The sequence below is a fragment of the Corylus avellana genome, chromosome 11, assembly GCF_965113065.1.
Source record: "Corylus avellana chromosome 11, dhCorAvel1.hap1.2, whole genome shotgun sequence".
NCBI classification, from domain to species: domain Eukaryota; kingdom Viridiplantae; phylum Streptophyta; class Magnoliopsida; order Fagales; family Betulaceae; genus Corylus; species Corylus avellana.
In genome coordinates, this window is record NC_142500.1 from 1,242,313 (window position 1) to 1,268,793 (window position 26,481).

The 26,481-nt window shown below is 34.4% G+C and overlaps 4 protein-coding genes across 4 annotated transcripts; 1 reads left to right on the forward strand and 3 right to left on the reverse strand.

The window, feature by feature from the left end:
• Positions 1-5,762: 5,762 nt before the first annotated feature.
• LOC132166383 (cytokinin dehydrogenase 3-like) lies at positions 5,763-9,854 on the reverse strand. Its single transcript, XM_059577187.2, has 5 exons — positions 9,217-9,854; positions 7,114-7,241; positions 6,663-6,929; positions 6,277-6,545; positions 5,763-6,192 (listed from the first exon to the last, which is right to left on the reverse strand). Exons 1-5 carry the CDS (start codon positions 9,833-9,835, stop codon positions 5,901-5,903), a joined length of 1,575 nt encoding a protein of 524 aa, XP_059433170.2. The 5' UTR covers positions 9,836-9,854; the 3' UTR covers positions 5,763-5,900.
• A 2,719-nt stretch (positions 9,855-12,573) lies between these two features.
• LOC132165610 (Translation initiation factor SUI1 family protein) lies at positions 12,574-16,107 on the reverse strand. Its single transcript, XM_059576243.2, has 7 exons — positions 15,805-16,107; positions 15,638-15,718; positions 14,418-14,467; positions 14,200-14,281; positions 14,054-14,121; positions 13,880-13,963; positions 12,574-12,885 (listed from the first exon to the last, which is right to left on the reverse strand). The coding sequence occupies exons 1-7, from the start codon at positions 15,950-15,952 to the stop codon at positions 12,829-12,831; spliced, it is 570 nt and encodes a 189-aa protein (XP_059432226.1). The 5' UTR covers positions 15,953-16,107; the 3' UTR covers positions 12,574-12,828.
• A 1,040-nt stretch (positions 16,108-17,147) lies between these two features.
• LOC132165218 (LOB domain-containing protein 4-like) lies at positions 17,148-18,098 on the forward strand. Its single transcript, XM_088511752.1, has 3 exons — positions 17,148-17,593; positions 17,741-17,865; positions 18,005-18,098. Exons 1-3 carry the CDS (start codon positions 17,174-17,176, stop codon positions 18,096-18,098), a joined length of 639 nt encoding a protein of 212 aa, XP_088367878.1. The 5' UTR covers positions 17,148-17,173.
• A 1,483-nt stretch (positions 18,099-19,581) lies between these two features.
• Positions 19,582-26,481, reverse strand: NFC5 (nucleosome/chromatin assembly factor group C5). Its single transcript, XM_059576294.2, has 15 exons — positions 26,175-26,481; positions 25,974-26,037; positions 25,209-25,295; positions 25,030-25,092; positions 24,609-24,674; positions 24,407-24,481; positions 23,593-23,668; positions 22,948-23,155; positions 22,261-22,342; positions 21,993-22,066; positions 21,728-21,839; positions 21,527-21,601; positions 21,209-21,285; positions 20,210-20,309; positions 19,582-19,862 (listed from the first exon to the last, which is right to left on the reverse strand). The coding sequence occupies exons 1-15, from the start codon at positions 26,390-26,392 to the stop codon at positions 19,752-19,754; spliced, it is 1,488 nt and encodes a 495-aa protein (XP_059432277.1). The 5' UTR covers positions 26,393-26,481; the 3' UTR covers positions 19,582-19,751.

Here is a 26,481-nt window from a genome sequence, read left to right on the forward strand (position 1 = left end):
ACAAAAGAGCAAATATACTCATAGAGAAGGAGTACAGAGTACTTGCCACTAACAAATTTGTAAAGAGAGAGAAAGACACATGTAAATTACTCTTAAATATGGGTTTTTGAAGCTGCAAACATGTTGGAAGGAAAATGTACGTAGGAATGAATGAGAGTTTAATTAGGAAGAAATGATTTTTTGGACAATATATATATTGAGAAAATATGTCCAAAAAATCGCAAAAAACGTCCCACATCGGACTCTCTAAATGAGCTTCAACCATGAGGATCACTACAGTGGAACCCAAAGTATAGTGTTCCACTATTGCAATCCTTATAATTATTAAAATAAAATAAAAAATGTTTCTCTCTCTTCTCTACTCTCTCCTCTATATATATATATATATATGATATAGAGAATAATTAAAGAAAGTTATTGAGGTGTATTTTGACATAGGGAAGCAAAAAGTAGTTTTGATCTTTAAATGTAGAGAAAATAACTAGGAATGCTCTCAATAAATCAAAATTAGATGATTTACCTAATTAATTTGCTGGATATGACAGCAATAATAGTGAACTTAGATAAAACCTAATTAATGAATGAGAGCCTCAACATTGGCTCGAGAGAGTGAGGGAGACAATAACGATTCTAAAGGTTTGTTTGGGTCAGCGTTTAAGTGGCTTAAAAGTGCGTTTAACACTCAAAAAGTTCGTTTGAATAAAAAATTACCCGTTTGGTAAAAAAATTAAAAGCGCTTTTAAGGGTCAAAAAAGCCAACAACAAAAAAAAAAAGAGCTAAAAAACGTTTTTTAACTTAAAAACTATATTTTTCAAACGCAATTCCAAACATGCTCTAAGTATTTTACATGGCCGACTTAAGTATAATCTTAGTTATGTATATATAAGCACTTAATCACACCTTTTTTTTGCAAGGCGACTTTCAATGGTGAATTCTTTTATACAAAAATAATAGATCGAATGAAGAGAGAGAAGATAATATATGGAATAATTATTAGGGTTAAATCCAATTTTACAACTTGTGGTACGCAGCTTTGTACAAAAGTTACCTAGGGTTTCAAAAATGACTATTTTACTACTTGGGTTTAAGTTTTAACATGTTTGCCAAATTATCATTTTCCATCAATTTTCCTTCCGAAAAACATGTTGCCGCGTGGGAAAATAGTCACATTATCTCTTTTAAGATTGTATCGAGCGTACACCACACACTCTCTTATAGTACTTGGCATGTCAGCATCACTTGCAGATCCAGTATTTAATTATAATAATTATATATAATTAAATATCCATATGATCATATTCAATTGTAATTTTAAAAGTACTTATAGGCGAATAAAAATTATATAAAAAAGTGAGAATAAGTGTAATATTACTCTAAATTAAAATATACCCTTATATTAATTTTATTTTTTATTTTTTATTTTAAAAAAAGCCAGTCGTAAATCTCCTCCCATATATGGCAGGCCACGTAAATCCACTCGTCACAAAGAGAGGAAACTCGAATTAGGGCCTCCCAGCTAGGAGGTGCATGGTATATATCATCCACCAGTCGATTCACCTGACCTGAAAGGGCACTTGGAGTATTTGATCGAGTACTCCACAAAATGGTGGTAGATGCCATTCTTTTGAGTATAGTCAAACGGTAGATGCCAATTAAAACACATATTTTCTTTCTTAGCAAGATGGAGGAGTACTATGAATTGTTAGATTTAGGAGAAATAGTGGTGCAAAAATCCAAATCAAAATCATTTCATAAGATCCTTATGAGGATCCACCCTCAAGAAAGGATAATTGGAAATCAAGTGCAATAATAAAGACAAAATAAAGAAAGTACATGTACATATATATATATTGATTAATGTGCGTGCATGTTGACAGCCAATACTACAAACTTGAGTACTCGATCACTTGCTGATTTACCCTTTTGACAATCATTTTACTTCTGAATTAAACCACAACTTTTAGATGTGAACGTGCACCAAGTCAGTCAATTAGGCGTCCCCAAACAAGCATGCTGGAAGCTCTTGCTAATTTTCAAAAGAAGCCAAAATTTAAAGTGTTCACATTGAGGAATTTCAAGACCAAATATAATGTCGAAACAACAGCATGGGCCATTGGGTCTGGTCTCAACCAGGCTGTTGATCATCATGAGTGTTGTCTGGATGACAGTGGAAACAAAGCTTGCAAAATAATGCTGGCCAACATCGGCTTCTGCACACGGGAAACATGACATGAAAGGGGCTCCAAATCATGAGCTGGTTATGCTTATGATCAATCCACTATTGCTTATTAATCCCATATGCATCACATTGGAGGACTATTTTCATACCATCTATATCTACCATTAAATTTGTGTGAGATTCACAAAAATTCGTAAATCCAATGGTAGATCTATTGGATTTGTAAGATGAGATATAGCCGATTAAAAGAATTATGTGTAACATGCTTCATTCTTGATTTTTGTATTAAGTTAATTTGAGTTCATCAATCTTCTCAAATACATTAAGGTATTAATTAATAAAGTTTTCACAAATTAATCGAGCCAACTTAACTATCTTCTAGAGTAGTAGCTAGGTAGCACATTGTATTAATTATCCATGCTCTATGTTTAAATCATAATAATTATTAGCCACAAACTCACAATTAGTGTTGTCGAACTTTATAGATCCTGAAAGACTTCTTTTCCCTCAGCTTCGGGATCTGTACGTAAAAGAGGCCAATGATACCCCATAGTTGGCCTGCGTGTCTGAACAAGACACAAAAGGTTTTGAGATTGGCCCCTCTGCCCTCTTGCTCCAACAAAATGATTGAAACTTCCTAAGTTCATATACTAATAATACCACTCCAGCTCAGGCCTTAGATATGATTTGTTTTTTTGTTTTTTTTTTTTTGTGTAAACCTAAGATGAGTTAGGCTATCATTTAAGGCCCCCAATTATGGTAAAAATATTAATTACTGATTGAAAGTCTCGTACTTTACAATCACAGGAAGTCTCAATGTACATAAATTCTTGGAAAATCTCACTTATTTTTTTTTTTAGAGTCTCATTTTATGAAGAGAAATGTTTAATGTCAATAATTTGCCCATATTTTTCTCATATTCTCATACAAATTCAATAGATCAACTTTTAAATTTGTGGGGTCTATCATTGACTTGTGTGAGATTCAATTCACATAAATCCATAAATCTAATTATTGATTTGTAAGATGAGCTGGAGAAAATATGGAAATATATATATATATATATATTGACACAACATTTCTCCTATGGTTGATCTCACAAATTTCATGGTTGATCTATTGAATATGTAGAAGAATATGAAGAAAATACTGGCAAATTAATTATTGACACCGGCCAAACATTCATCCTTTTTTAACGTCCGGCGCTTTTTTTCGCATCATATATAGTCTATTATAAATCACTCTTTATTATAACTTCTCATTTTTCTCTTTATTTTTTCTTTCACATCTTATTCAAAAATTGAATTCTTCTCCTCTTCTCCAGTTTGATGATTTTCCAACAATTCACAATTTAGGTCCTTGAAGATGATAGTTTGAAGGAAAAAAAAAAATTCTTAATCTTGAAGGTTTTCTAAAACATGATATCTATTATGATATTGATTTGCTTAGGTTTATTTTGAGAATTAAAATTTTTAAAATAAATTTTACAAACAAATTAAAGAAAGTGCTACAATAGACATATTAAATTACATAAAAAAAAAAAAAAAGATTTTGATTCTTTTCCAATTAATGCATGTTATATCGCTTGTAAAATTTTATTGTAAATACATGTTATATAGTTGTTTTTGGAGAAAAAATCATTTTACAAACCAGGTTTTAAAAGCGATATGTGTATAAGCTTTAAACTATTGAAAAAAGCATATGAGAATTTAACCCAAGCTAATTAACGAAACATGTAATTTTTAAAACCGGTTTGCATTGTCACATGTGTGAACGAAGAAAATGGATAAAATCCTACCTAAAATTTAAAAATAAATATTATTTAGATTTTTTTTAAAAAAAAGTTGGCTGCTTTAACGAGTCGGCCCTAGATTCCCACGGATATAAAATTGTAGGGCAAAACATCCGTAGGACCGACTATAAAGCAGTTGTCCCTAGAGTTGTAGATAATATCACTCGTTTCAATCATTGTTTTCCAACTTTTTGTTTCCCATTTGGCATGCTTTGGTTTTGCATGGTGCTAAACAGAAGGTGGCAGGCTTTATCTATATATATATATATATATATATAGATAATATAATAGGTTAAAGAAATAGGTTATAGATATATATAGATAATATATATATATATATATATATATAGATAATATAATAGGTTATAGATAATTAATAAATGTTGTCAGGATTAATAATATAATAGGTTAAAGAAAAACGATTCATGATTCTATGTATTATTTACTCATTTAGGCATATAATAGCAATAAATTAAAGTTCTTATTTTGTCTATAATATAATTAAGAAAAAATTACACTTAATTATAACTTTCCTTGAGGTTTTATAAAATTACACCAAAAGTCTCTATTGTTTTGAATCAGATATGAACCATGCATGCACCCTTAAATTGAAAAAATATTTATATTCCAATTAAATATTTATGGAATAACTAACGAAATCTTTTTTTGACATAAAAAATTTTAATTGAAATTTAATTAGTTAAAATGTGTAAAATACTATTTATGGAGTAATTATTGCACTAACAATTTGACCTTAATTAAGTTACTTAAGAAAACATGATCCTTTTGAAGTTATTATATTATTTTTCTGTTTGGTGAAAACCATTTTGCTTGTGAAGACATTGGTTTTCAGCTCTGAGGATGGCTGATGTATATATATATGTTGCTTTTTCATTAAAAAAAAAAAAAACAAAGTTAATATATGCCTAGTACAAAATGAGGAGGCATGAGTGACACACTACAAACAAACAAAAAAGACACAATTAGTGATGCATGAAAAGTGAACTTTATATCCCCCCAAAAAAAAGAGAGTCAATTTTCAAGTAGTGACGTTTGAATAGTAATACTTATCAAACATCACAAAACGTGGGGTTGAGATTCAGGAATAGTGACGCTTGTGGTTGAAACATCACTAATTAATTGAAGGCTTTTTTATCAAGTGATACATCAGCAAAGGTGATGCCACTGTTCAAATGTCACCTCCAAAATAACTTCAAATCTTAAATGGAAGTCATTAGTTTTGATTAAAGCTTTTCAACAATTTTTTTTTTTTTTTTTTGGTTGAACAATTTTCAACAATAATTAGAGCTAAACACTTTGTGCCTTGCATATACTGAGCTTGGGCCAAAACCTAGCCCAACATGCATGTAGCCTAAGTTTTACAAGTTTGGTTGATTAGCAAAACCATGTTTTGAAACTATTAATTAACTAGTGCATTATATGGGCATTACACTTCCTCAATAAACAGACATATATACTGGCCCAAAATCAAATAACGTACGGGTTTGAACGTACGACTCGTACGTACCATGCATGCATGATGTTTAATCAAAACAACTTGTATCTTATATTGGTAAACTGGGTTTGAGAATATATTGGTAAACTGGGTTTACCAACATGATGTTTAATCAAAACAACTTGTATCTTATATTGGTAAACTGGGTTTGAGAAAATTACTCTAATCCCGTCTATTAATTTGACATGCTGTCTTAGAGCATGTAATTCTCACATATATACTTTTAAATTAAAAATGCACGGGCTGGGCAAAGTGTTTCAAAGACAACAAAATATCCACAAAATGTTCCATTTTCCATTTGCCTAGCTAGCTCATGTATGAATAGAATTTATCTTAATTAATGCAAAATGAGGGATTTGTTTTAATTAAATAAAACCAGAATTAATGTATGATCACAAGAACATGTGGCTGACTATTTATCGAAAATTCTCTGTCCAGGAGCTAATATCATTTTCGGATCGAACTGAGCTTTTCTCTCTTGAAAAGATCCCCATTTCGAGCCAAAATGTTTTATCCAAGATTCTTGTGTCTCGTAATGTGAAAGATATGTCTTAACCTTAATGCCAACATTCTCACAAAATTGCAATATTTCTTCATTTTGTCGATCAAATGCCTCCCACATATTGAAGCCACTTGAACGCAGCAAACTTACAACGTAGAAAACATCTTCTTCCGGTATAACCGCAGACATGTTATCATCCCACCTGCAAATGAAACATTTAACGTCAATTTACATGCATGTTAAAATATATATGTTAATAATTTTAACTTGTAAATTAAAAACTTACTTGTTTCGGTTCATGGGGTAAAGGAGGACGAGTCCAGCAGAAATGTTTTGTTTAAGAATGATGTTCTTAAAAACACCCGAATCGAAATCCGAGATACGAGATCTTGGTACAAAGAGATTCAACCATGGATGAGGAATGTCCCATAGTCCTTTCGATCTAAGTATTTGCTCTTCCCTTTCCACTCTATTCACAAAATCTACGTACGATACATTTTTCTCAAACATGAACCCCGGAAGAAAGCTTAACCCTTTCACCAAAACTTGAAGTTCCTATACAAGAAAGGAAATAAAACATCGTCGTGAAAATCATATTAATAGACTAATTGGTCGAAGAAATTTCCATCGACCCAGCATGGAGAAAAACCTTAAACTTGATAATTAATGTACCTTGTCAACCGTATTAACCGTGCGATCATCATAATATATGGCTGCTTCTATGCAGTAGATGATGCCATGTTGGGTTACTAGGGAGATTATTCTCGGCTGATAGGGTTCTGGGAAAAAGGAAACATCTGGAGGACCTTGGTTCAGAAGAAGCATGCCTTCTAAATAATCAAATGCATTGCTTTGCTTCCTTCCATTTATTGAGATCAAATGTTCTTGGTCTCTTGAAAATGCAGAGAAGTCGCTGTAAAGCATTCGTAACCACTTAACCTACAAAAAAAACAAAGCTAATATTGTAATTAAACGCGAACATTAAGTGTCACGTTGTATTACTTTTCTTATAACGTGACACTTGCCGTATCAACTACTAAAATACAAACCGTTACATTTACGTGAATTTATTAGAAGTTTTAGTAATAATAAAACAAGACACAAATTCCGTTGTAAATTGTACCCTTGTTGGAGCTGGCTTTAGGGCAATCCTTGCTCTGGTTATAATCCCAAATTGGCCTAAACCTCCAAGCACAGCGTAATATAGCTCGGAGTTGTCCTTGGTGGAGCAAGTCACGATATCCCCTTTTCCTGAACAAAACAAAAACAACCTCGTAAGTTAGCCCAAGACAACTAAATTCATGAAAACTAATATTTATATATATGCACTCTCGAAACCAACTAATTAAATTGAACTCGTTGTCAATGGGAAGTAATTAATTAGTTTAAACCCACAACATTTTAGCTAATAAAATCAACGGAACTTCTTTTGCCTTTCCCTTTTGCAAGAGTCCTAACACCTATGAATAGAAAATAATAATAATAATAATAATAATAATAATAAAAGTTCATGGTTTTATCCATTTTGAAATTACTGAGATTAATTATCAGAATATGGAATGAAGTGATTGTTTATATTTCGTTGACCAAATAATGAGAGGAGGATCAACACATTTTAGTTTTCTATGCACAAAGTTTGAACATAACCGATTCATTCAATCTAGCTCTTGGATTGCCCATAAAAAAAATATGCTTGCTTAAAGGAATTCCTAGAGTATTATATTAGAATTGATTTATTCAAATCTCAAATCATTGTTTTGATAGATTTTTTCATATCAATATTTATTGCCATATTTACTTTGTATTAACTAAGCTAATGGGTGGCCTACATATATATTCAATGGTTAATTTTCAAAATGAGAGGATGGGAGAATACAATAAAGCATTCATCAAAATAAATATAAGATTCTTTCGATCTCTTCTTAGATATTAATGTTATAATGCAATAAAAAAATCTTTTTTGACCGATAAAAGTCTTAGGTGGCAAGAGGTCATAGACTCTATCTGTAGTTGCTGTGGTCCCATTCACTAATGGGCATGTGGCTTCTTGCCACTTAAGACTTTTATGCGCAAAAAATGGTTTTTTTATTGCACTATAACATATCTCTAGATTAATACTCCAAGAATTTTAGAAGATCTTGATCCCAATCTCTCTAGATTCACACATTATTTTTTTTTTTTATAATCTCGTTAATTTGAGCATATCATCATATTGTTTTCTTTATATATGGAACTTTCTTACAACGTGTGTTTTAAGGGTAAATTAAATTTGGGTAAAGTCCACTTAACCCCTTCAAATTATCACCTCAATGACAATCTACCCTTCAAACTATCAATTACGACAATTTACTCCCCAAACTACCAAGACAATGACAATGTACCCCCCAATGCTAGCAAAATGACGAACTTACCCCTATAAAATTTTCAAAAGGACAAAAATACCCTTAAATTTTTGAAAAAAAAAATTAAAAATTAAAATTTAGTATTTTTATTTTTATTTTTATTTTAGTAAGGGTAATTTCATCATTTTTTTTTTAATTGAGGGTATATTGTCATTGTTTTGGTAGTTTGGGGGGTAAATTGTCGCAATTGATAGTTTGGGGGGTAGATTGTCATTTGGGTGGTAGTTTGAGGGAGTTAAATGGACTTTATCCATTCAATTTTTAAAAATGATAAAAATCATTATTCATCCCATTTTTCACTCATCTTTGTATAGTAGATGAGTGAATTCACTATAGAATTTGCCAAAAAATTAAGGTACATTTTACTCATGAGTAAAATGTACCTTAATTTTTTTCTCCCAATTTAGCATCACTTGACCTCCAAACTACAACTAACTACAATCCGAACCTATACACGGCCACAAAGTTTCAAATTTCACATGTCAAAATTGGTCGTTATTTAGAATGGAACACATTAGCGTGTTTCATGCACGTGTGCCTAAATTACCAAACTACCCTATTAAAAAAAAGACACAAAGATATATAACATGTGGCCAACATGAACATGTGAAGAATAATCACGAGATCATGGAGATGACCGCTCAACCACCTCTCTAAACAGGAAAAGTGGTCTTGACATTCTCAAAATAGGAGAACACTCCTTTGAACAAACGATGTTGGCCGTTTCTTTTTAATGAACAAAGGTAGTCTTGCAAGTTGCATCGATCAATAAGGTCAAAAATGTGAAAAATCCGTACAAATAGAGAGATAATTAATTAACATACCGGTGATAACATCCAATTCATAAACATTGCTGATCTGAGGACCAAATCGGAAAGTTTGGCCGCTAATCCCTGCGTTGGAGAGCGTCCCGCCGACGGTGAGGTACAAGTAGTCGGTCCACGAAACCGGCGAAAGTCCATGTTCTAGCGTTGCATGCAGCACGTCGATCCAAAGCTGTTCGCCTCCCACATCGGCGAAAAAGCCCAAAAAAGGGCTCCGTAAGACTGATATTCCGGACCCATTTATTCGATTCTGCAAAGACGTCATGTTGACCACGACCCCACCCCGAGCCATAGCCTGCCCCCGAACCGAGTGGCCCCGACCCCTGGCTGCTATGGTGATCATGGGAACAGCGTTATTATAATAATTGTACGCGAATTTTATCAAGATTGCTGCATCATTAATGGAGGTTGGATGAAAAACTGCTGCTGGGATTTCTTGAACAATATGACCGTAATCTGTTGAGGCTAGTTTGATGGTTTCACTGTCGTTGCGAAATCTATCTGCAATGTCATTGGGTGGGAGAGATATTCCCACGGTGGAAAGTATCAGAAAACTTATTATTACAGTAGATATCATGATGGCGAAGTGTTTTGGAATATTTGCGAATATTTCTGCCATTTTTTTCTTTCTTGGAGAGAAAAATGAGGTTGATGGTGGAGGAGGAAGAAGAAGTGTATATATATATATATAGAAGGAAATCTTGGTGGTTGACTTGGGAAATGAGGTCGGCTCAACTTGTCGCTTTTATGGATACACGCAACGACGCCGGAGAAGACATCGGATATCTACGAGTAATTTTAGGTGATCTACTTGTATTTTACTTATGTCCTATTAAGAATGATGTAGCTATTAAAATTATTTTTTGATCAAAATTCAATAATAATCAATCACAAGTTCAGTGGTGATTTTAATAGCAACATCATTTTTAGTAAGACACAAGTAGGCCACATAGAATTACTCGATATTCACAAAGTATTTCTCCAGACTGAATTGGAAGATTTCCTAAATGAAAATGACAATACATGGCATGGAATTTAATGAAGCATGTGAAATCTAATTTTAACCATAAAATTACTCCTTTGTTTTTTTAGATGAATTGAATGAGTACTTACTTTAGAGAAGGATCTTAATGAGTAAATAATTCCCGAAATTAGCATTTACTTAACTTGTCTTAACGGGCATATAACACCGACATTACCATAATAACGTTGATTGGAAGATACATAAAAATAAATAAAGTGTTCAATGCATGCTTTTGAATATGACTATCCGGCCAGGCTTGCTCAATTAGGGAGCATTTAATAAATATTTAACTCCTAATTTAGAGCATATACAGCGCCGACCATACCATAATAACTTTTGTTGGAAGATACTTTCACGTTTGACATTGATTTAATTATAATTAATGAGAGTTTTTAAAACATTCATGCAGTTTAAGAGTTCTAATTAAATCTTTTATTCTCATTTAATATTCTTTCCAGCTTTTGACTTCCAACTTCATTTATTCAATCTTCCTACTTTCTCTTTCGGTTGGGATACAACTTAATTGAGGGCTACTCTTTTCTTAGTACGTACACCAATTACTAATTAGCTAGCTAGGGTTGACATTTCAACCTTATCTTTTATTTTTCTTTTGTAATATTAATTAGGGTAGACTCAATAAATTTTGAAGCCTAAGCAACAAATTTAAGTGAGATCTTTTTTTATATTTAAATATTAATTATTTAATTTTATAATTTATTTTATAGTAAAGTCCACATACCTCCTCTCAAACTTTCACCTAATTAACAATGTTCCCCTCCCAAACTTTGAATGGTAACAATAGTCAATATACCCCTTCAAACTACTAAAACAATATTGTCAATGTCCCTTCAAGACTAGCAAAAATATAAAAATAAATAAATAAAAATGTTCCTATAGATTTCTCGATAACACAAAAATACCCCTATAAATTTAGAAAAAATAAATAATTTTTTTTTAAAAAAAAAAGGAAAAAATTTAATTTAAAAAAAACGATTTTTTTTTTAAAACGAAAGTTTTCAATATTTATTAAAAAAATTGAATTTTTTTTATTTTTTTTCTTATTAAAAAAAAAAAGAATTTTTATTTTTTTTTAGTTTTAGGTTTTCTCTAGAATTTTTTTTTTTTTTTTTTTTTTTTTTAAGGTTAGTTTCGCCAATGGGGGGCATTGACAATGTTTTGGTAGTTTAGGGGAACATTGTCACAATTGAAAGTTTAGAGAAGACATCATCAGTTGAGTTGTAGTTTGAAGGGGTATATAGAGTTTCCTATTTACTTTATTTAAATTACACTAGAATTGTTTTTTTTTTTTTTTTATAAGTTACACTAGAATTGTTGTTCATATTTTTATTTGTATGTCTTGAAAAGCAAAGTAGCAAAAAGATATTAAAGGTATATTAATGTTTGACTTTATGAGGTTATTAAAGTTGTTTTTATTTCTGAAGGGCTTTTTAATACTGTGTTTTTAATTAGGCAACTGCCTTTGCTGCCTAGCCTTTGAGCCACATGTAAGTAATACATGCTATTGAGAATAAGTACTTAACAAGAAGATAAAGAGAGAAAATTAAAGAGGCAGGTTTTTTTTCCCACCATCCAACCAGATATATAGGGACGGCACTAGAGGGGGGGACCATGACCGGATGGCCCCCTCCCCGGCCCTCACCTAGTTTTGAATATATATATATATATATATATATATAATATTTATATATAGTTAGTACATATAAGCCTAAAAATTAGACTTGACCCCTATTAAATTTAAATTTAATTAAAATTAGACTTAAATCCTCGTTAATGCATAAGAAATCAGGTTAATTCTCGCTCCACTTCTATGAACCTTTTTTGTCCTCCAAGTAGAAAAAAAAAATAGTTGAAATAAAAATTAAAAAATTTATTTTAAAAAAAAAACAAATCCGAGATGAAATCAAAAAAGGTGATGCTAAACATCACGCCTGGCGTGTTGCACGCCGGGATGATTTATTATTTTAATTATTAAAAAAAAAAAAAAAAGTCTGGCGTGCTTGAACAGTCATGCAAGCCAGCGTTCTTAGAATCATGGCCAAATGAAAAAATCTTGCAGTCGACACTAGGATATCTGCGTGGGAGAGCTTAGAGTCACTGACAGACAGTCACCCTCGAGAATAAAGTTGGATAAATCCAAATTTGTAGCCTCATTGACAGCCATTGCTTTCCCCTACAATTGGATAAACGGCTATCATTCATATGAGAACATCATGTAGACCATAACAATGGAACGATTTTTCCTTTAATTAGCTTTTTTTCTATTACTTCTCCGTAAGATATTATGATTAACAAGAATACACAACAAAGGCAGATGGCAAAGCACATCCATTAATATATAAAACACAGTTTCAAGCTGCAAAAACAATTACTATTCTTTGGCATAAAGATAACAAGAGACTGTAGAGAGGGCCGAAAACTCTCACTGGGAGTAGATCCTTGTAACATTAACTAGTAATTCTGGCCCCCCTTTACTTTCTCATATACAGGAAATCAGGTTACGAGTCACAAAAGGCAGGATGAAAGCAAGGTACCACACTCCATTTTATTTATTCGCCTTGATTCCAAAATCAAGCAGCTGGGACCTTTCTTCCATCTTCAATAAAGAAAATTGCAGTTTCTGGGACCTGAGAAGAAAAAGAAAAGGTATAGTTTAACAAATATGGAATTGTTTATGAACAGAATACACAATATGAGAAAATAATCATCGCATGGAAAAAAATTCAAGGGGAATCAAGCCCAAAATAGTAACTAAGATAATACATCACCCAAAACAACCGGACAAAGAACCTGCAAAATAATCTGAACCTTCGTTCACTGTTAAAAGTTCAACTCATTACACCCCCAATGAAAAATACATCCCTACAGCCAATATCATATTCAGTTTTCAAATAATCGTAAGTCATCTCTGATAACAAAACAAAACTCCCAAATATATAATGTCTTCAAGGTACAACAGCTATAAATTGAATACTGTATTCCACCATTAATCCAAATTCAGAAGCGACCGAAGTCAACAACAAATTTCGGGTTTGTCGAACTTAGCTCTCCATAGAAAAAGAATTGAGCAGCATTAGTTTAAAACAGGGTTTCGACCTTTCAATGAGCTTTAAGTTACAATTATACCCAGATGCCCTCACCACAACCTAGGATCGCTATTAACAAATCCCCAATCATGATTAGCAAATGCAAAAGCCCAATTGAGGTTTTGGAGAACGTGAAATCCATGCCTCTGACCACCAAAACAAAGAAACTAGTCCAACTATGTGTGTCTCTGATACCAGCGAAATCAGCAAACTCATTTGCAAATGAACATACAACAAGAACAGCAAGTATTTAAAGTGCATTGTTGTCCCTTTGCCAAAAACCTAAACTTTGGCCAGAGTTTGTTGAGGTTTAGGTTGAAGGACGCATATTAGTCATATTCTTATGTTGATAAGCCATGTTGGGATGAGAATATATTACTCAATACTGGCACATCTGCTTACAAAGGCATGACCTTTCTAATGGCAACGAGCAAGTCGAAATTTTATGCTGTTTAAATTCCAACAATATGAGAAAATAATCAAGCACGTGTCTAGCCAACACATAACATTTGAAGAAAGAGATAAGGTATCTTACATCAGGCCAGGTCTCTGTAATGAACTCCACAACGTCATAAGATATGTCTCCTTGAACATCAATCTGCTCCTTCTCAGTAGGCCCCTGAAAACATCATTTAAAACATATTATAAAAGATCAGAACCATTTTTCACCAGAACAGATATTCGTACTTACTGCCAAAACCTATCATACCTTAACAACAGAAGCACCTGTAGCAAACTTTTTCCCAAGCTTCTTTGAAGCATCACTAAGTTTGACACCTGAATGTAATCATAAGAACTGTGTTAATGATGGCGATGAGATAACAAATTTAAAATTTAAACCAGCATAGTGCTCACCAAAAAGCTCCAGCCCTTTTACAGTGGTGATGCATTTTCGCTTGTTACGTACAACCTTTTCAATAACCACTTCTTGCTTCTCCTACAGAAATCAAACAGCAATTTCAATCATATTGAATTCAATGTTTCCCAACATCTTATATTACATTACTGGTTTCATGCGAACCAGGTTGCATGAAAACAGAATCCAATGGAACAAATATTTTCAGAGCTCTTACTTTTTTCTTTATCTTCCCACCAGGAAGACGTTTTACTTCTTCCTTTGGCGCTGAAGTAAACCCAACAACCCACAGAGAGAGAGAGAGAGAGAGAGGTAAAGAATGTCAGCAAAGTTTGAACTTGCAAGTCGATGCCAAACTTTATGAAAGAAATAGAACTGATTAATATCACGAAACATATATATTGTCCAAAATTCAACCCCAACATCAAATTACAAGAATAAACCAGGTAATGTCACATCTAAGTACAGAGAAAAGTATTCAACACCTTGAACCCTATATAGCAAATCTTTTACAGTGCCAACATAAAAATAAATAAATAAATAAAGAATTATCAGCTTAAAAAAGGCATAAATGATTTTCTTTCAAAAAAGAAAGAAAATGATTTTGACATTTTAGTTGCACAAAGTGCATCCAGCTAAACTAATAATACAAATTTTTAATCACTTTTGTGCATATGGCTTTTCAAAAGAGATATGGCCCTCATCCTAATGGTTGGTACCCCATCCAGAAAAACAAATTGATGCACAGAATCCCTTGCGATGATGCCTCATGTGAATGCTATGAGTACTATAAATTATTTTGCTACGTAAAACCCAGAGAAACAAAATACTTTGTCAAGTTAACACAACACAGCTATTAAGTTCATTAGTCATTATTTGCAAATTGGCTGCCCCTCCAAGAAGGGTTTTGGCCAATTAACACATATGAGTCTCTAACAAAATGAGAGGTCATGTTCAGAAATTAGAAAGCATCATTATAAGTACGGATAAGGGCGATTCATTGTTTCCCGACCCTTTTGCTGGTCAAACTTCCCCCAGTTTTCAACCATGAGTTGCAAACCACAAACGGGTCTGCAAATTGCACGGTATCAAAAAAATTGTGATGCTACAGGCACAAAAAAACTCAACACAATAATAAACATTAATAAAATGTCCATAGAAGCCCATATTAGCAGTGCCATGTGCCAAGTCAGTTTGTAAAAAATATTTATTTTTGGTTTTATAATTTCACAAAGAGCATTTTTTTTTCTTTTGTAATAATTCCACAGATCGGGAGAGCAACTATGATGGGCATCCCCAGAGCCTGCGCTTAGGATATCAAATCACATAGCTATTGTTGCTTCTTCTTCTTCTTTCAGTCTAAAGCAATCAATTAAACTTTCTCCAAATGAAAAAAGAAATTAAACTAAAGAATCAAAACCAGTAACAAAAGCATACCTGAAGGAGTAGCCCCATCCGAAGATATACCGGTGGACTGTAACTGCTCAGTAACTCTATCAGCTTCCTTCGCATTCGCCTCTGCGCACAAAAAGCACATATAATTACTTTAAAAAAAATTCCAAAAAAAAAAAAGAGCGGAATTAGGGTTAGAGTTTTGGCGAGACCTTTGATGAGATCCGGGTAAAGGTTCGGAGCGTTTCGGATCAACCAGGGCTTGCATTTTTCGAAATCGGGTCCGAACTCGCAGTACTCCGCCGGCAAACTGCACACCGAACAATACAACACGCGAATCGGTTGGGGCTTCTCCGACATGATTGCTCTCGCTCTCTCTCTCTCTCTCTCTCTCTCCCCCCGAAAAGTGATGGTTAAGGATCAAAACGGTGCGTTTTGGCGACGAAGTTTGTTTTGTATTGGTGCTGTGCCGCCTCTTCTGGTTCTGGGCCTCGGCGAGGCGTTAAAGCAAAAAGGTTGCGTTTCGATGGTGAAGCATCTGAGGAAAAGACTCGACGTCGTTTTGGGCATGGACCTGTTTCCGGGTTTAGACATTTTGGATCCTACTTTACCAGCCCATGAACTTATATTTGGGCCTAATGAACCCCAAAAAATAATAGTGAACATTTTAAAACTTCATTACCAATTTGTCTTAAAAATTTGGGCCTAATGAAGGTCGGAGGCAAGGACGAGCCCGTTTTAGTTTATGATGGAATTTCAAGAGACGTAATTCTATGTTTAATGATTTTTTAACAAAAAAAACATGGTTTTTATGGTTTTTTTTTTTTTTTTAGGAGAAAACAACATCGTCTTAAAGGAACAGGATCTTGGACCGGAGGATATCCAGTTCATAGCTAGGATTTCTTTAAGTGTCACAAATGTGCCACGTGTCCTCTTAAAGGGTGGCCGGCCACCATTTTTTTTTTATAGTTTTTATTAATTTTTTAAGTTTTAATTAATATTTTTTTATTGAAATGCCATGTGGCATATTTGTGGTTAAAGAAATCCTAATCATGAATTGGATACCCTCCCGTCCATAATGGATTGAAGAGGATTCGAATCCCATCTTAAAAGGCCTTTAATTATAAATTTTTTGGCTTGGAACCCTAAATCACTTTCTTCCCTCCCCGACGAGGTTCGTCTCTCTAAATCTCTTTACGTCATCGTTTTTGTTCTCTTGTAAATTCAGCGTGGATGTTATAAATTCAATAGCTGATTTTCCTTTTTCTTTTTTCTTTTTCTGTGTCATAAATACTTTGGCGCTAAGATGGAAAGTTCTTTGCATGGTCTTGAAACAGACATAATCATCGTGTGTTGTAAAACTCTAAGACCAGACAGCCTTCTAAAACGGGAATCTAAGGTTTTGTCGGGTAATGCAATATATCAGCCGACTCCATTGAATTCAAGATACCAAAAAATCTTCTACAAAATCTGACAATATTTCACTCATTTAAAGTCTTGTTGTGCATGCATTGGTGTTTGGTTGAAAAGAAAAGCAATTTTTCCCACATTTTCTCTTCTGCTGACTGCTGACAAACAATAATGAACAGGGAGGCCGGAAATCCTCAGGCTTGCGCCTCATGCAGACATCAAAGGAAAAGATGTGACGAAACATGTGAGTTAGCTCCATACTTTCCGGCAAAAAGGTATCCGGAATTCCAAAATGCTCACAGGGTATTCGGTGTGAGCAACATAGTGAAGATCATGAACGCAGTAATTGAGCCACACCAGAGGCAAGCAGCTGCTGACTCAATACTAACGGAGGGCAATGCAAGGAGAAATGATCCGGTGCATGGCTGTCTTGGTATTGTGCGTAGTCTCAAGTCCCAGATTGAGTTTTACGAAAAGCAACTTGAGATTGTCAATCATCACCTTGCCTTTTTCCGGGAGACAGAGAAGATTGAGCAGCAGCAAAAGCTTGATGGGTTTAAGTATCTCACAACAATCCTGCCTCATGAACTAGTAAGGCTATGACTTTTCGCTTTTTGAAAAATACAGAATACTTTGTCGGACTAATTATAATTATGGTTAATTTGTATATGATTATAGCCTAATTACGACTATATATGTGACATGAACAACTGCGATGATGGATATTATAACTATAAGTCAACCTTGGAAGAAGGTGTAGATGTGAAACCCTTTGACATCCAGCCTGTAGATCAAATGTTGGAATGTTATGAGCAGCAGGAGAATATTGTTATTACAAGTTTCAGTGGACCAGCAGAATCCAGGTATACATTGATGATCAATTTGGTGTTCTAGCTTTTTAATTATCAATGAGAAGTACAAATCATGATCTCATATTATTGTTTTTAAGTAATTTTGGTTCAATTTGATAAGAATTCATTTTTATCAATACTATGCATGCAGTAGTACTGTTTCCGAAGCCCATGGTATGCAGCCTATGCAGGGTGTTGGTGAGGAAGATACAGAAAACGAGGCCGGATCTCTCTCTCAAGAATGATCATAAATGAAATTTATTATAGGCAAGAATTTTTTATGCTAATATTTGTGCACAGGAGGGAGAAAATCATCTCTATATTAAATTTTACAAATCTAATAATGTATACAGATCTAATAATGTATATGGTGTCACGTCATTTAAAATTTTTAAATGATGTAATACAATGTATATTATTAGATATAATAAAACAAATTATGTACCGTTAAATTGAACGAATCTTGAGTAAAATATAATGTGGATTAGACATCTTTTACTTCTTGTAGATTTGTGTTTTGCTAATATATATATACAAATAAAAAAAAATTTAAAAAAAAAAAAAAAAACTAAACTACATAAAGGGGTGGGTCTTTCTTACTTACAATTTGGACTGAGGGGAGAGGAGGAGGAGATATGGGAATGCAGCCAAAGTAACATCTAGATGCGGCAAAATGTGCTACATAGGAGGTGCAGAAGTTTGCACTTATGTTAACTTTTTTAGCAACTCAAAAAAATGAAATTAGAATAAAATTAATAATATGTAAAATTAGAGTAAAGATTCTCTAATATTAGATAATAGGATAATGATGAAAGCCATCATAACAACTTGGAAATCGCCTTCGAGGATAAAGAGGCTCGGCTGTAATGACACTGCCAAAGAGGTAGTTGCTTGTGCCGTCAAGCTTCACCTTCATTTGGAAGACAAGGTTCACTAATTTGCATAATACACTCATGACCCTTGTCCTTTATTTTTCTAATCACATCTTTAGTGATATACAATTATTCTAAATAAGCACTTCCATCTACATGTTTAACTTCTTTCTTTCTTTTTTTTTTTTGTAATCACGTTCTGTTTAACTAATTAACAAAAACTCGTCAAGCGAAAATTATTGGATATTACATCAGTGAGTGTATTGAGTCCCATGTATCTCATGTGACAAATTTGTGTCGATGATTTTATTGTAAAGTGCAGAATGGAAGTAATTAATTAAAATTATTAAAGACTATGTGATTGATATATATAATTAAACTTTAAAGTTATAATTTAAAATTAAAATATGCATTAGGGGAAACCAATAAGCCAGCCACTTGGCTATGGTGGCTAGATGTTGAAGAGAGTCCATGGCAACGGCAGAAATGGTGTAGCTAAAATGACTGCAAGGGAGTCGCCCTCGAGAAATATATTTTCCAGCTAGGAGAAAGAGGCTGATTCAATAGCGAGATGAATACCAGTAACCAGCATAGCATACGCTTGACCCATATTAGGAAGGCAAGAGGTAGAGGGTATAGACACCACATCAAATGGGCGCCCACCCTGATGAATCCCGACATAAAATGGTGGCCATAGAGCCGCATCAAAATTGATCTTGATGCTACCCAGAGGAGAAAGATTTCCAAGCATGATAATGCTCTAAACTCGACTTCCTAGCAAGGGAGTTGAGATTGAGGGCTAATCATGCACCGCCCGGTTGTGGTTAAGTCAAATTAGATCCATAGAATAGGGTCATACTGGAACTTGAGAAGGGGTTTTTGTAGACTTGTCCACAACAATTACAACTACAAAGACATTGCTAGCAATTTCTCCGCCTAAATTTGAAAACAGAAGCTCAAATCCCATGTAATAAGGTCCTAAGAAGATTTGTTTCCTGTTATTTTACAGGTGTTGTAAAAGTGTCCTTAGGACTCTCGAGGCTTTGAAGCACAAGCAACCACATGCGACTTGAACTTCTCAAGCTCTGCAAGAACCTCCTCTTCAGGTCTGTAGATCAAATCACTCATGCGCCATATCTGTGCAGAGATTAGAGTCAGTCTTGTGAATCAACTGAAACAAACTTATGGAGAACTTTTATAATGCTATTCAAATTTAAATACAATTTTTGTTGTAAGAACCCTTTTGAGCAGCTGCACATTGATATTATAACAAATTACGAGATATCTCTCCAGGCTTATAGCTTCATTTGTGTCCATCTCAACACAATTTCTCATAAGTTTCCCTCATATTTCCCAGTGTGCATGTTTGAATTACTTGTACGGCAATAATTTCTTGAACTAATTTCCCATTTGATCACCTATATGTTCACATATTATAAAACTCAAGCAAGCAAATAATAAAATGAAAACCAAGAGCATCATACCTGCAATGTCCCTCCTCCACCAGTAGTATCACAATCATCAGAGACACTAACAATAGTCCATGGATCAGATGCATTCCAATGGAAATCAACAACTTTGTCCCTGCATAAAAGTGAAGACTTTATGAGTAAATCAGTAAAACAAACACTTTAAAAACACCTTGAAGAAAAGCAAAATTTTCCAATTAAACCATGTAAGCCAGGACTAAAAAGGAGTGCAATATTATATGCTGGGCATCTCATAACAAGGCCAGTACCCAGTGCAGGTCCCACTTGAGTGGGATTGGGAAAGAGGTGAATTGGATATGGTACTATCCTTCAACATTTTTTTTCTTTTCTTTTGGCATAGAGTGACCGCTCTTAAAGCTCAAACTTGCACACTTGTGTTTGACAGCCCAAGACTTTTGCCATTACACAGACAGTGGCCCCTATGCTAGTGCATCTCATAACACGAGTTGAGAATTTCCCAATGCGAAAACAAGCAAAGGAGAACTTTTTGAAATGGAACATAAGAACCATTAGAGATAAAATAAGTCAAGCAAAAGGACTTTAGACAATTGCCATTTCACGAAAAAAATTTGACTCCCAAGTTTGCAAAGGTTTCTGAGTGCTATCAACATGGAGATTTAAGCATATCTCAAATAGAAAAATATACTTTTTGACAACCAACAAACCAGATCAGCAATAGTCAAGTAAAGTTCTCATGGACATGGTGCGTATACACGGGTAGCATGGTGAAGATCATAAAACAAATGTACAAATGGACATGAAGATGAGATGGAAAATACAGGATAAGAAGAAAACCAATAATTGAAGGGCTACGAAACAAAAACCAAGTTCAAATGAGGAGCATTTTGAGTCAGGTCGATAATGGCCTGGTTCAGAAGAAGATATGGTCCAAGATACAACAGAATGTAAAAAATAATCCTGTAGCTGAGACCCTATCTAGCTGTAGAGTCTTTCTCAGGGTAAGTCAATGGAGTGAAAAAGACAGACTCAAACCTGTGCCCAGCATGCTGAAAAAATAAGCCTGGAGGAGAACTTGGACTTCTTGTTGCTCGCTCTACCTTTTTACCAACCTTCAACATGAAATAAAAGATTGTCAAAGACTAAGAAAAACATGCCTGTTAGTGAACATTTTTTCTGATAAGTAAACCTGTTAGTGAACATACCCAATATCAACAGTGGCAAAATGACAAATCAGAAACATACAAAAGGCAAACATGTTTATATTTGGCAGCTTGAAAGGAAGGACCTATGCAATCCCAGACACATATAACAGCAATGAAACTCAGATAAGTACAGTTCAAAAGTTTCCACCTTCTCATAATCCCAGATGTTCAAGAGACCATCCTCTGCAGAACTTCCAAAGACAGATGACTTGTCCGGAGACCACTGGAACAGAAAACATACTTCAGTAATAACAAAAGTTACAGACTACCAGTTTGGACAACAAATATGCATCATAAAAAGTAGAAAGTATGATACTTAGAAGAAGAAAACAAGAAGCTTTATTAATACCTGAACACAAAGAACAGCAGCTTTGTGACCCTCAAATTTATATATAGGTGACCCAACTCCATTTGAAGTGAGATTTCGGCGATCAAACATACGAACAGAATTATCTGCTGACCTGGAAAGAAATTACAACAATTTGAATGTATCTACTAGTTTTCAGTATCTCCCCACCAGTGCAAAATTAAGCACCATCAAACCCAGAAGAGTATCACATACCCAAAATATAGTGAGACGATAAAATTGAAAGAAACATGACATTACAACATACCCAGTCAGAATAAGGTTGTCATCATGGGGATTCCAATCAACACAGTGAAGATCAGCATTATGTGCCTTTTCAACCTGTCAACCAGAAACAAAACACAGACAAATATAATCAACAGAAGCCAAGAACTTATCTTACAGAAAATGTCACAGATTCAAGAAAAAAGTATTGCTACTAGTGTATAGCCAAAATCATAAATGGACAACCAAAAAAAAATAAAAAGCCTTAAATAAGGAGACCAAAAATTTAAAAAGAAAATGGGGCACAAAACCTTAACAGCGGGGCTAGAGCCAACTCGTGCATCCCATAATATGAGGCAAGAATCATCACCAACACTACAAAACTCCTGTGCACTTCAGCAGAGATATAAAAGTGTCAGAAATAGGACATTTCATAAACCATAATAGCCAGTAAGCTCACTGCTATTAAAGTCAAAATAACAGTAGAAGTTACATCTAAACATTTTAGGTTGCACTCATTAAGAAGGAATTGAAGGTGGGAAGTGTCAATTCTCAGAGAATGACAGAAATTAAGTTTGTTGTTTCATGATAATCACAATCAGGTGACCATCCCCATTCCCATAAAATGCAAGAATCCCAACTCCTACCTCCAAAAGAAGAAATACCAATCCCGCATTGAATATGGTGTATCGAGAATATTTTTATTTCCAAGCAATAACAATGCCAACACTCCGGAAAGCCAACTCATATACAAAGTATTAGGAATCAGAAATCATCACAATTTAAAACTTCTCAGCAACTAAACAGACTTTTTACAGCCAGCACCAGATAGATTACATAATAGAAAAATTTAAAGATGATGCTTGATAATTAGAAAGCATGAATGAAATCCTATAACTACATGTGCCACATGAAAAGAGAAATTTAAAATGATGAATTCTGAGAGAGAAATAACAAACCATTCCTAGATACATTTTACAAAGATCATGCAAATTTACCTGGATGGACAGAACGTCACATCTTCAACTGTTTCTTCATGCCCAAGGTAGATACCCCGTGGTCCAACAGAAGGGCTATCAGCAGCTTTATCATTGCCTTCCCCAGGTTTAGAGCTTTGTTTAATGATTGATCCACCAGATCCTGGAGATGTGGCTGCTGTCGATATATGGTCCTGAATACTCCACAAAACCACCGACTTGTCCTTCCCTGAAATAAGAATCTTATTCTTCAGATGAAAATCTTAATGAAGACAAAACTCATTTTTATTAAGCATAATAATAAAAGGACATAGCGTGCAGGAATTTCAACAAATTTATAGGAGGTGACATTCAGCACGATTCATGAAGCAACACATCCATGCCATAAAACATGATATAACAAAGACTACACTTCCAGAACAAGATAACTAGCCGTAGCTTGCTAAAAATGCAAACAAAGAAATAGGATAACTCATGCATCAAATGATATCCTACACTCAGAAGGCACCATTAGCTCACTCAAATTACCACCACATTCTATCATTGATATTGAAAGGTGTTAATTCATAACATCTCAGGCTGTGGAATAAAGAGAGAAACATCTGAGAGATAGTTTCTACACTTAATTGAAATAGTAGAAATAACTTTGAAAGAAAAAATAGTCACCTCCAGAGAGCACATAGGGTTCAGTACGGCACATTGCAAGAGCAAATTCTGCATTATCTTGATGTCCAGTCAAAATCTGCAGGAACAAAAAAATCAATGTTAATATCATGAAAGAAAGAAGAAGAATCAGTACAGGCCATACAAAAGAGACAGGCTGACAGATTTTGTACTAATATCAAATTAGCCGCATGAAAGAAACTCTAAGAGGCCCGCTAATTAATTGTATTATCCACACAGATAGCGATGCTAGAAGGTCCAGAAGATTAAAAAATATGCCCCCTTTCTGTAGTTTTTTTTTTTTTTTTTTTTTTTTTTTTTTTTCTAGATGGGTTAAAGAAAAACAAAATCAAGAATTTAACAATTTTGAGCTTCAAACGAGCTCAAAACGATTTGAGACGGGTTCTTATACCAGGTTCTCACGAACCTAAAACGAGTCAACCAAATTTATACAAGCTTGGATTGTTTGGTAATTGAGCCAAAAATATTGTTACTCATTTATTAAACAAACTGAACTCGAACCAAGTTCAAGCTATATAAGTGAACAGTTCGGTTCATTTATAGCCCTATCCTGAACCAAAATGCACCCAGAAACTTCACTTTTTGTAGCATAATCTACCAAAATGGTAGTGTTAATCCTAGTATTCCAAAAGCTAAGGAATCTCACATCACAATAAAGATCCAACGTGAAGCTTTTCCCTCAGATAATAATGGATGAATTTGCCATAAATAGTAAGTTAAAAAAATGATATAAATAAAGGAAATGGGAGTTTAACAATGAGGGGAAAAAAAAAACATTCTGACAATAAAAATGTACCAAATCTGGACGAGAATTGGTAGCTCCAAGGACAGCATGACGGTTAGGTTGAGCTTCGACATCCCAAATAAGGACCTGAGTTTTAGTATATCCAATTATGAGGAACATTAAAATTTTCAGGTTAATGAAACATAGAAATCAAAGACAAATAAAATATACTCAATCTAAAGTATATACAAGACAAACTTCATAAAACACTTACATCAGGACTGTCGGTATGAGTGGCCACTATCTTAGAGTTCTGTGGGAGTTCCCTGATTCTGTTGACCTGAAAATTGGTATTAACTAATTAATGCAATAAGCATCAAGGGATTCAATAATAACAACGGTATTAAATAATTAATGCAATAAGCATCAAGGGATTCAATAATAAATGGGCACCCCATCATTTGCAACAACGAATAAAATTGAACAAGACTCAAAGCAACGAGCCTTTTCATTGGAAAAATTACAACTGTAGGATAGCTATTTCCTTCAGTTTTGCACAATAACAGTAACATGCTGTTAAAAGGGTTTGATACAAAGTACCCAGACCAAAAAAAAAAAAAAAAAAAAAGTCTACTTCATTTTTTGGTAGATGGGTGATTTTATATGCATGCATTTGGTGAATGGACGGCTCGTACCTCTCCAGGATGTATGATGGTTTTGTACTTCTTTACAAATGGCGAGCGTGCTTCTTCATTGAACTGAAAAATAAAGCAATTGATGATAAACAAAGAATTTAGCTGCATGCATAGCCTCATTGGATTTATAGTAGTGCACGAGAAGGAGAAAGCAAAAACATCACAAAATAATGAGTTACCTGGGAGATGTGCTCTGCAGCTGCAACCCTGGGTTTGACAACTTCACAATTCGCAATGACCAGAGTATTTGGAACACTGCCATCAGTCTGACAACAAAAAGGGCAAAAAAAAAATAATAAGAATAAGAGAAGGCCCCTTTTTTTAATAAGTGATCGACACATCATTAAAAGCATAAGACACCCGTAGGAACACAAGAAGTATACAAAAAGAGGCACCTAGCTAGAACGAACAAAAAGAACAAGGAAATCACCATAACCAATAGTAAAGAAGACCCATAAACTTGCTTTGTACAAGACAAATCTAAAATCCAACTGCAGCATTAGCATCAGAACAGATCAAAATAATGTGAGGGATTCACTAAGGATAAGCATGCAATGAGAAACACTTTCCCTACACAATAGAACGGAGGAAAAGGAAAAGTGGGATGGGCAAAGTTAAGTCGCCACCGCATATCACGCTCCACTGCCATGGTAATAAGCTCTTTGCTTCACAGAGCATTGGCAAACATAACAGAATAATATAAAAATATCTTAATCAAATTGATTATTTGCGTCTTACAACACGAAACTGAGATAATAAAAGAAAACGCACGAAACTTTGCATATTCAACATAAAAGTATGATTCTGATGCAAACAGCGTGGAATTCAAGCTTCACATGAGAAAATCTCAAACTCATAAACTCGTTCGTTAATCAAAGTACTTAAGAAAGCCACCTATAGCGTAATTTTAGTTAACGAATCGAATTGACAACTAGCAGACTTGCCTGTTCAGAGAGATAGAGACGCTGGCGATTCTTGTAGGTAGCTTGCTCAAGCTGCGGACCCCACCTGCTCATAGCAACAACAAAAATATTAGCCCCTTAACAACAAACAAACAGAACACACAAGCATAAACCCTAAGAACTTGAAGACAAGCTCAAAACCCTAGAAATGACTCTGAGAGAGAGACGTGTTTGTGTGGTTACCGGCAAGAAAGAGAAGGCCAGACGAGGTTGTGGTTGGCGAGCCAGTCGTAGAGGACGGGAACGAGGGACTTCCACTGTGTGTACTTGTCGTCGACGCTGGGCTGCTGGGCCTTCTTCCCCTCCTTGGCCTTCACTGCCTCCTCTTTCTTCTCCTCCTTGGGCTTAGGCTTCCTGCCCCTGGTCTCCTTCTTCTTCACGATCTGCGGCTGCGACTCCATCGCTGCTTCACCTTCTACTGCTCCTCTCAACTACGACACTGTCCAAATGGGATCTCTCTCTCTCTCTCTCTCTCTCACACACTGTTTAT

What these genes read in the sequence shown, in the direction of transcription:
- LOC132166383 (XM_059577187.2), bottom strand. Translation starts at nt 9,835, where the DNA reads ATGGCAGAAATATTCGCAAATATTCCAAAACACTTCGCCATCATGATA. An exon ending in TAAAGCCAGCTCCAACAAGG is followed by an intron (nt 6,930 to 7,113) that starts GTACAATTTACA and finishes TTTTTTTTGTAG; the next exon opens with GTTAAGTGGTTACGAATGCT. An exon ending in TACCCCATGAACCGAAACAA is followed by an intron (nt 6,193 to 6,276) that starts GTAAGTTTTTAA and finishes TTTCATTTGCAG; the next exon opens with GTGGGATGATAACATGTCTG.
- LOC132165610 (XM_059576243.2), bottom strand. Translation starts at nt 15,952, where the DNA reads ATGTCGGAGAAGCCCCAACCGATTCGCGTGTTGTATTGTTCGGTGTGC. An exon ending in AAAAGGGCTGGAGCTTTTTG is followed by an intron (nt 14,122 to 14,199) that starts GTGAGCACTATG and finishes GATTACATTCAG; the next exon opens with GTGTCAAACTTAGTGATGCT. An exon ending in TTACAGAGACCTGGCCTGAT is followed by an intron (nt 12,886 to 13,879) that starts GTAAGATACCTT and finishes TTTTCTTCTCAG; the next exon opens with GTCCCAGAAACTGCAATTTT.
- LOC132165218 (XM_088511752.1), top strand. Translation starts at nt 17,174, where the DNA reads ATGAACAGGGAGGCCGGAAATCCTCAGGCTTGCGCCTCATGCAGACAT. An exon ending in CAATCCTGCCTCATGAACTA is followed by an intron (nt 17,594 to 17,740) that starts GTAAGGCTATGA and finishes TATAACTATAAG; the next exon opens with TCAACCTTGGAAGAAGGTGT. An exon ending in AGTGGACCAGCAGAATCCAG is followed by an intron (nt 17,866 to 18,004) that starts GTATACATTGAT and finishes CTATGCATGCAG; the next exon opens with TAGTACTGTTTCCGAAGCCC.
- NFC5 (XM_059576294.2), bottom strand. Translation starts at nt 26,392, where the DNA reads ATGGAGTCGCAGCCGCAGATCGTGAAGAAGAAGGAGACCAGGGGCAGG. An exon ending in TGGCCTTCTCTTTCTTGCCG is followed by an intron (nt 26,038 to 26,174) that starts GTAACCACACAA and finishes TGCTATGAGCAG; the next exon opens with GTGGGGTCCGCAGCTTGAGC. An exon ending in CTCATACCGACAGTCCTGAT is followed by an intron (nt 24,482 to 24,608) that starts GTAAGTGTTTTA and finishes ACTAAAACTCAG; the next exon opens with GTCCTTATTTGGGATGTCGA.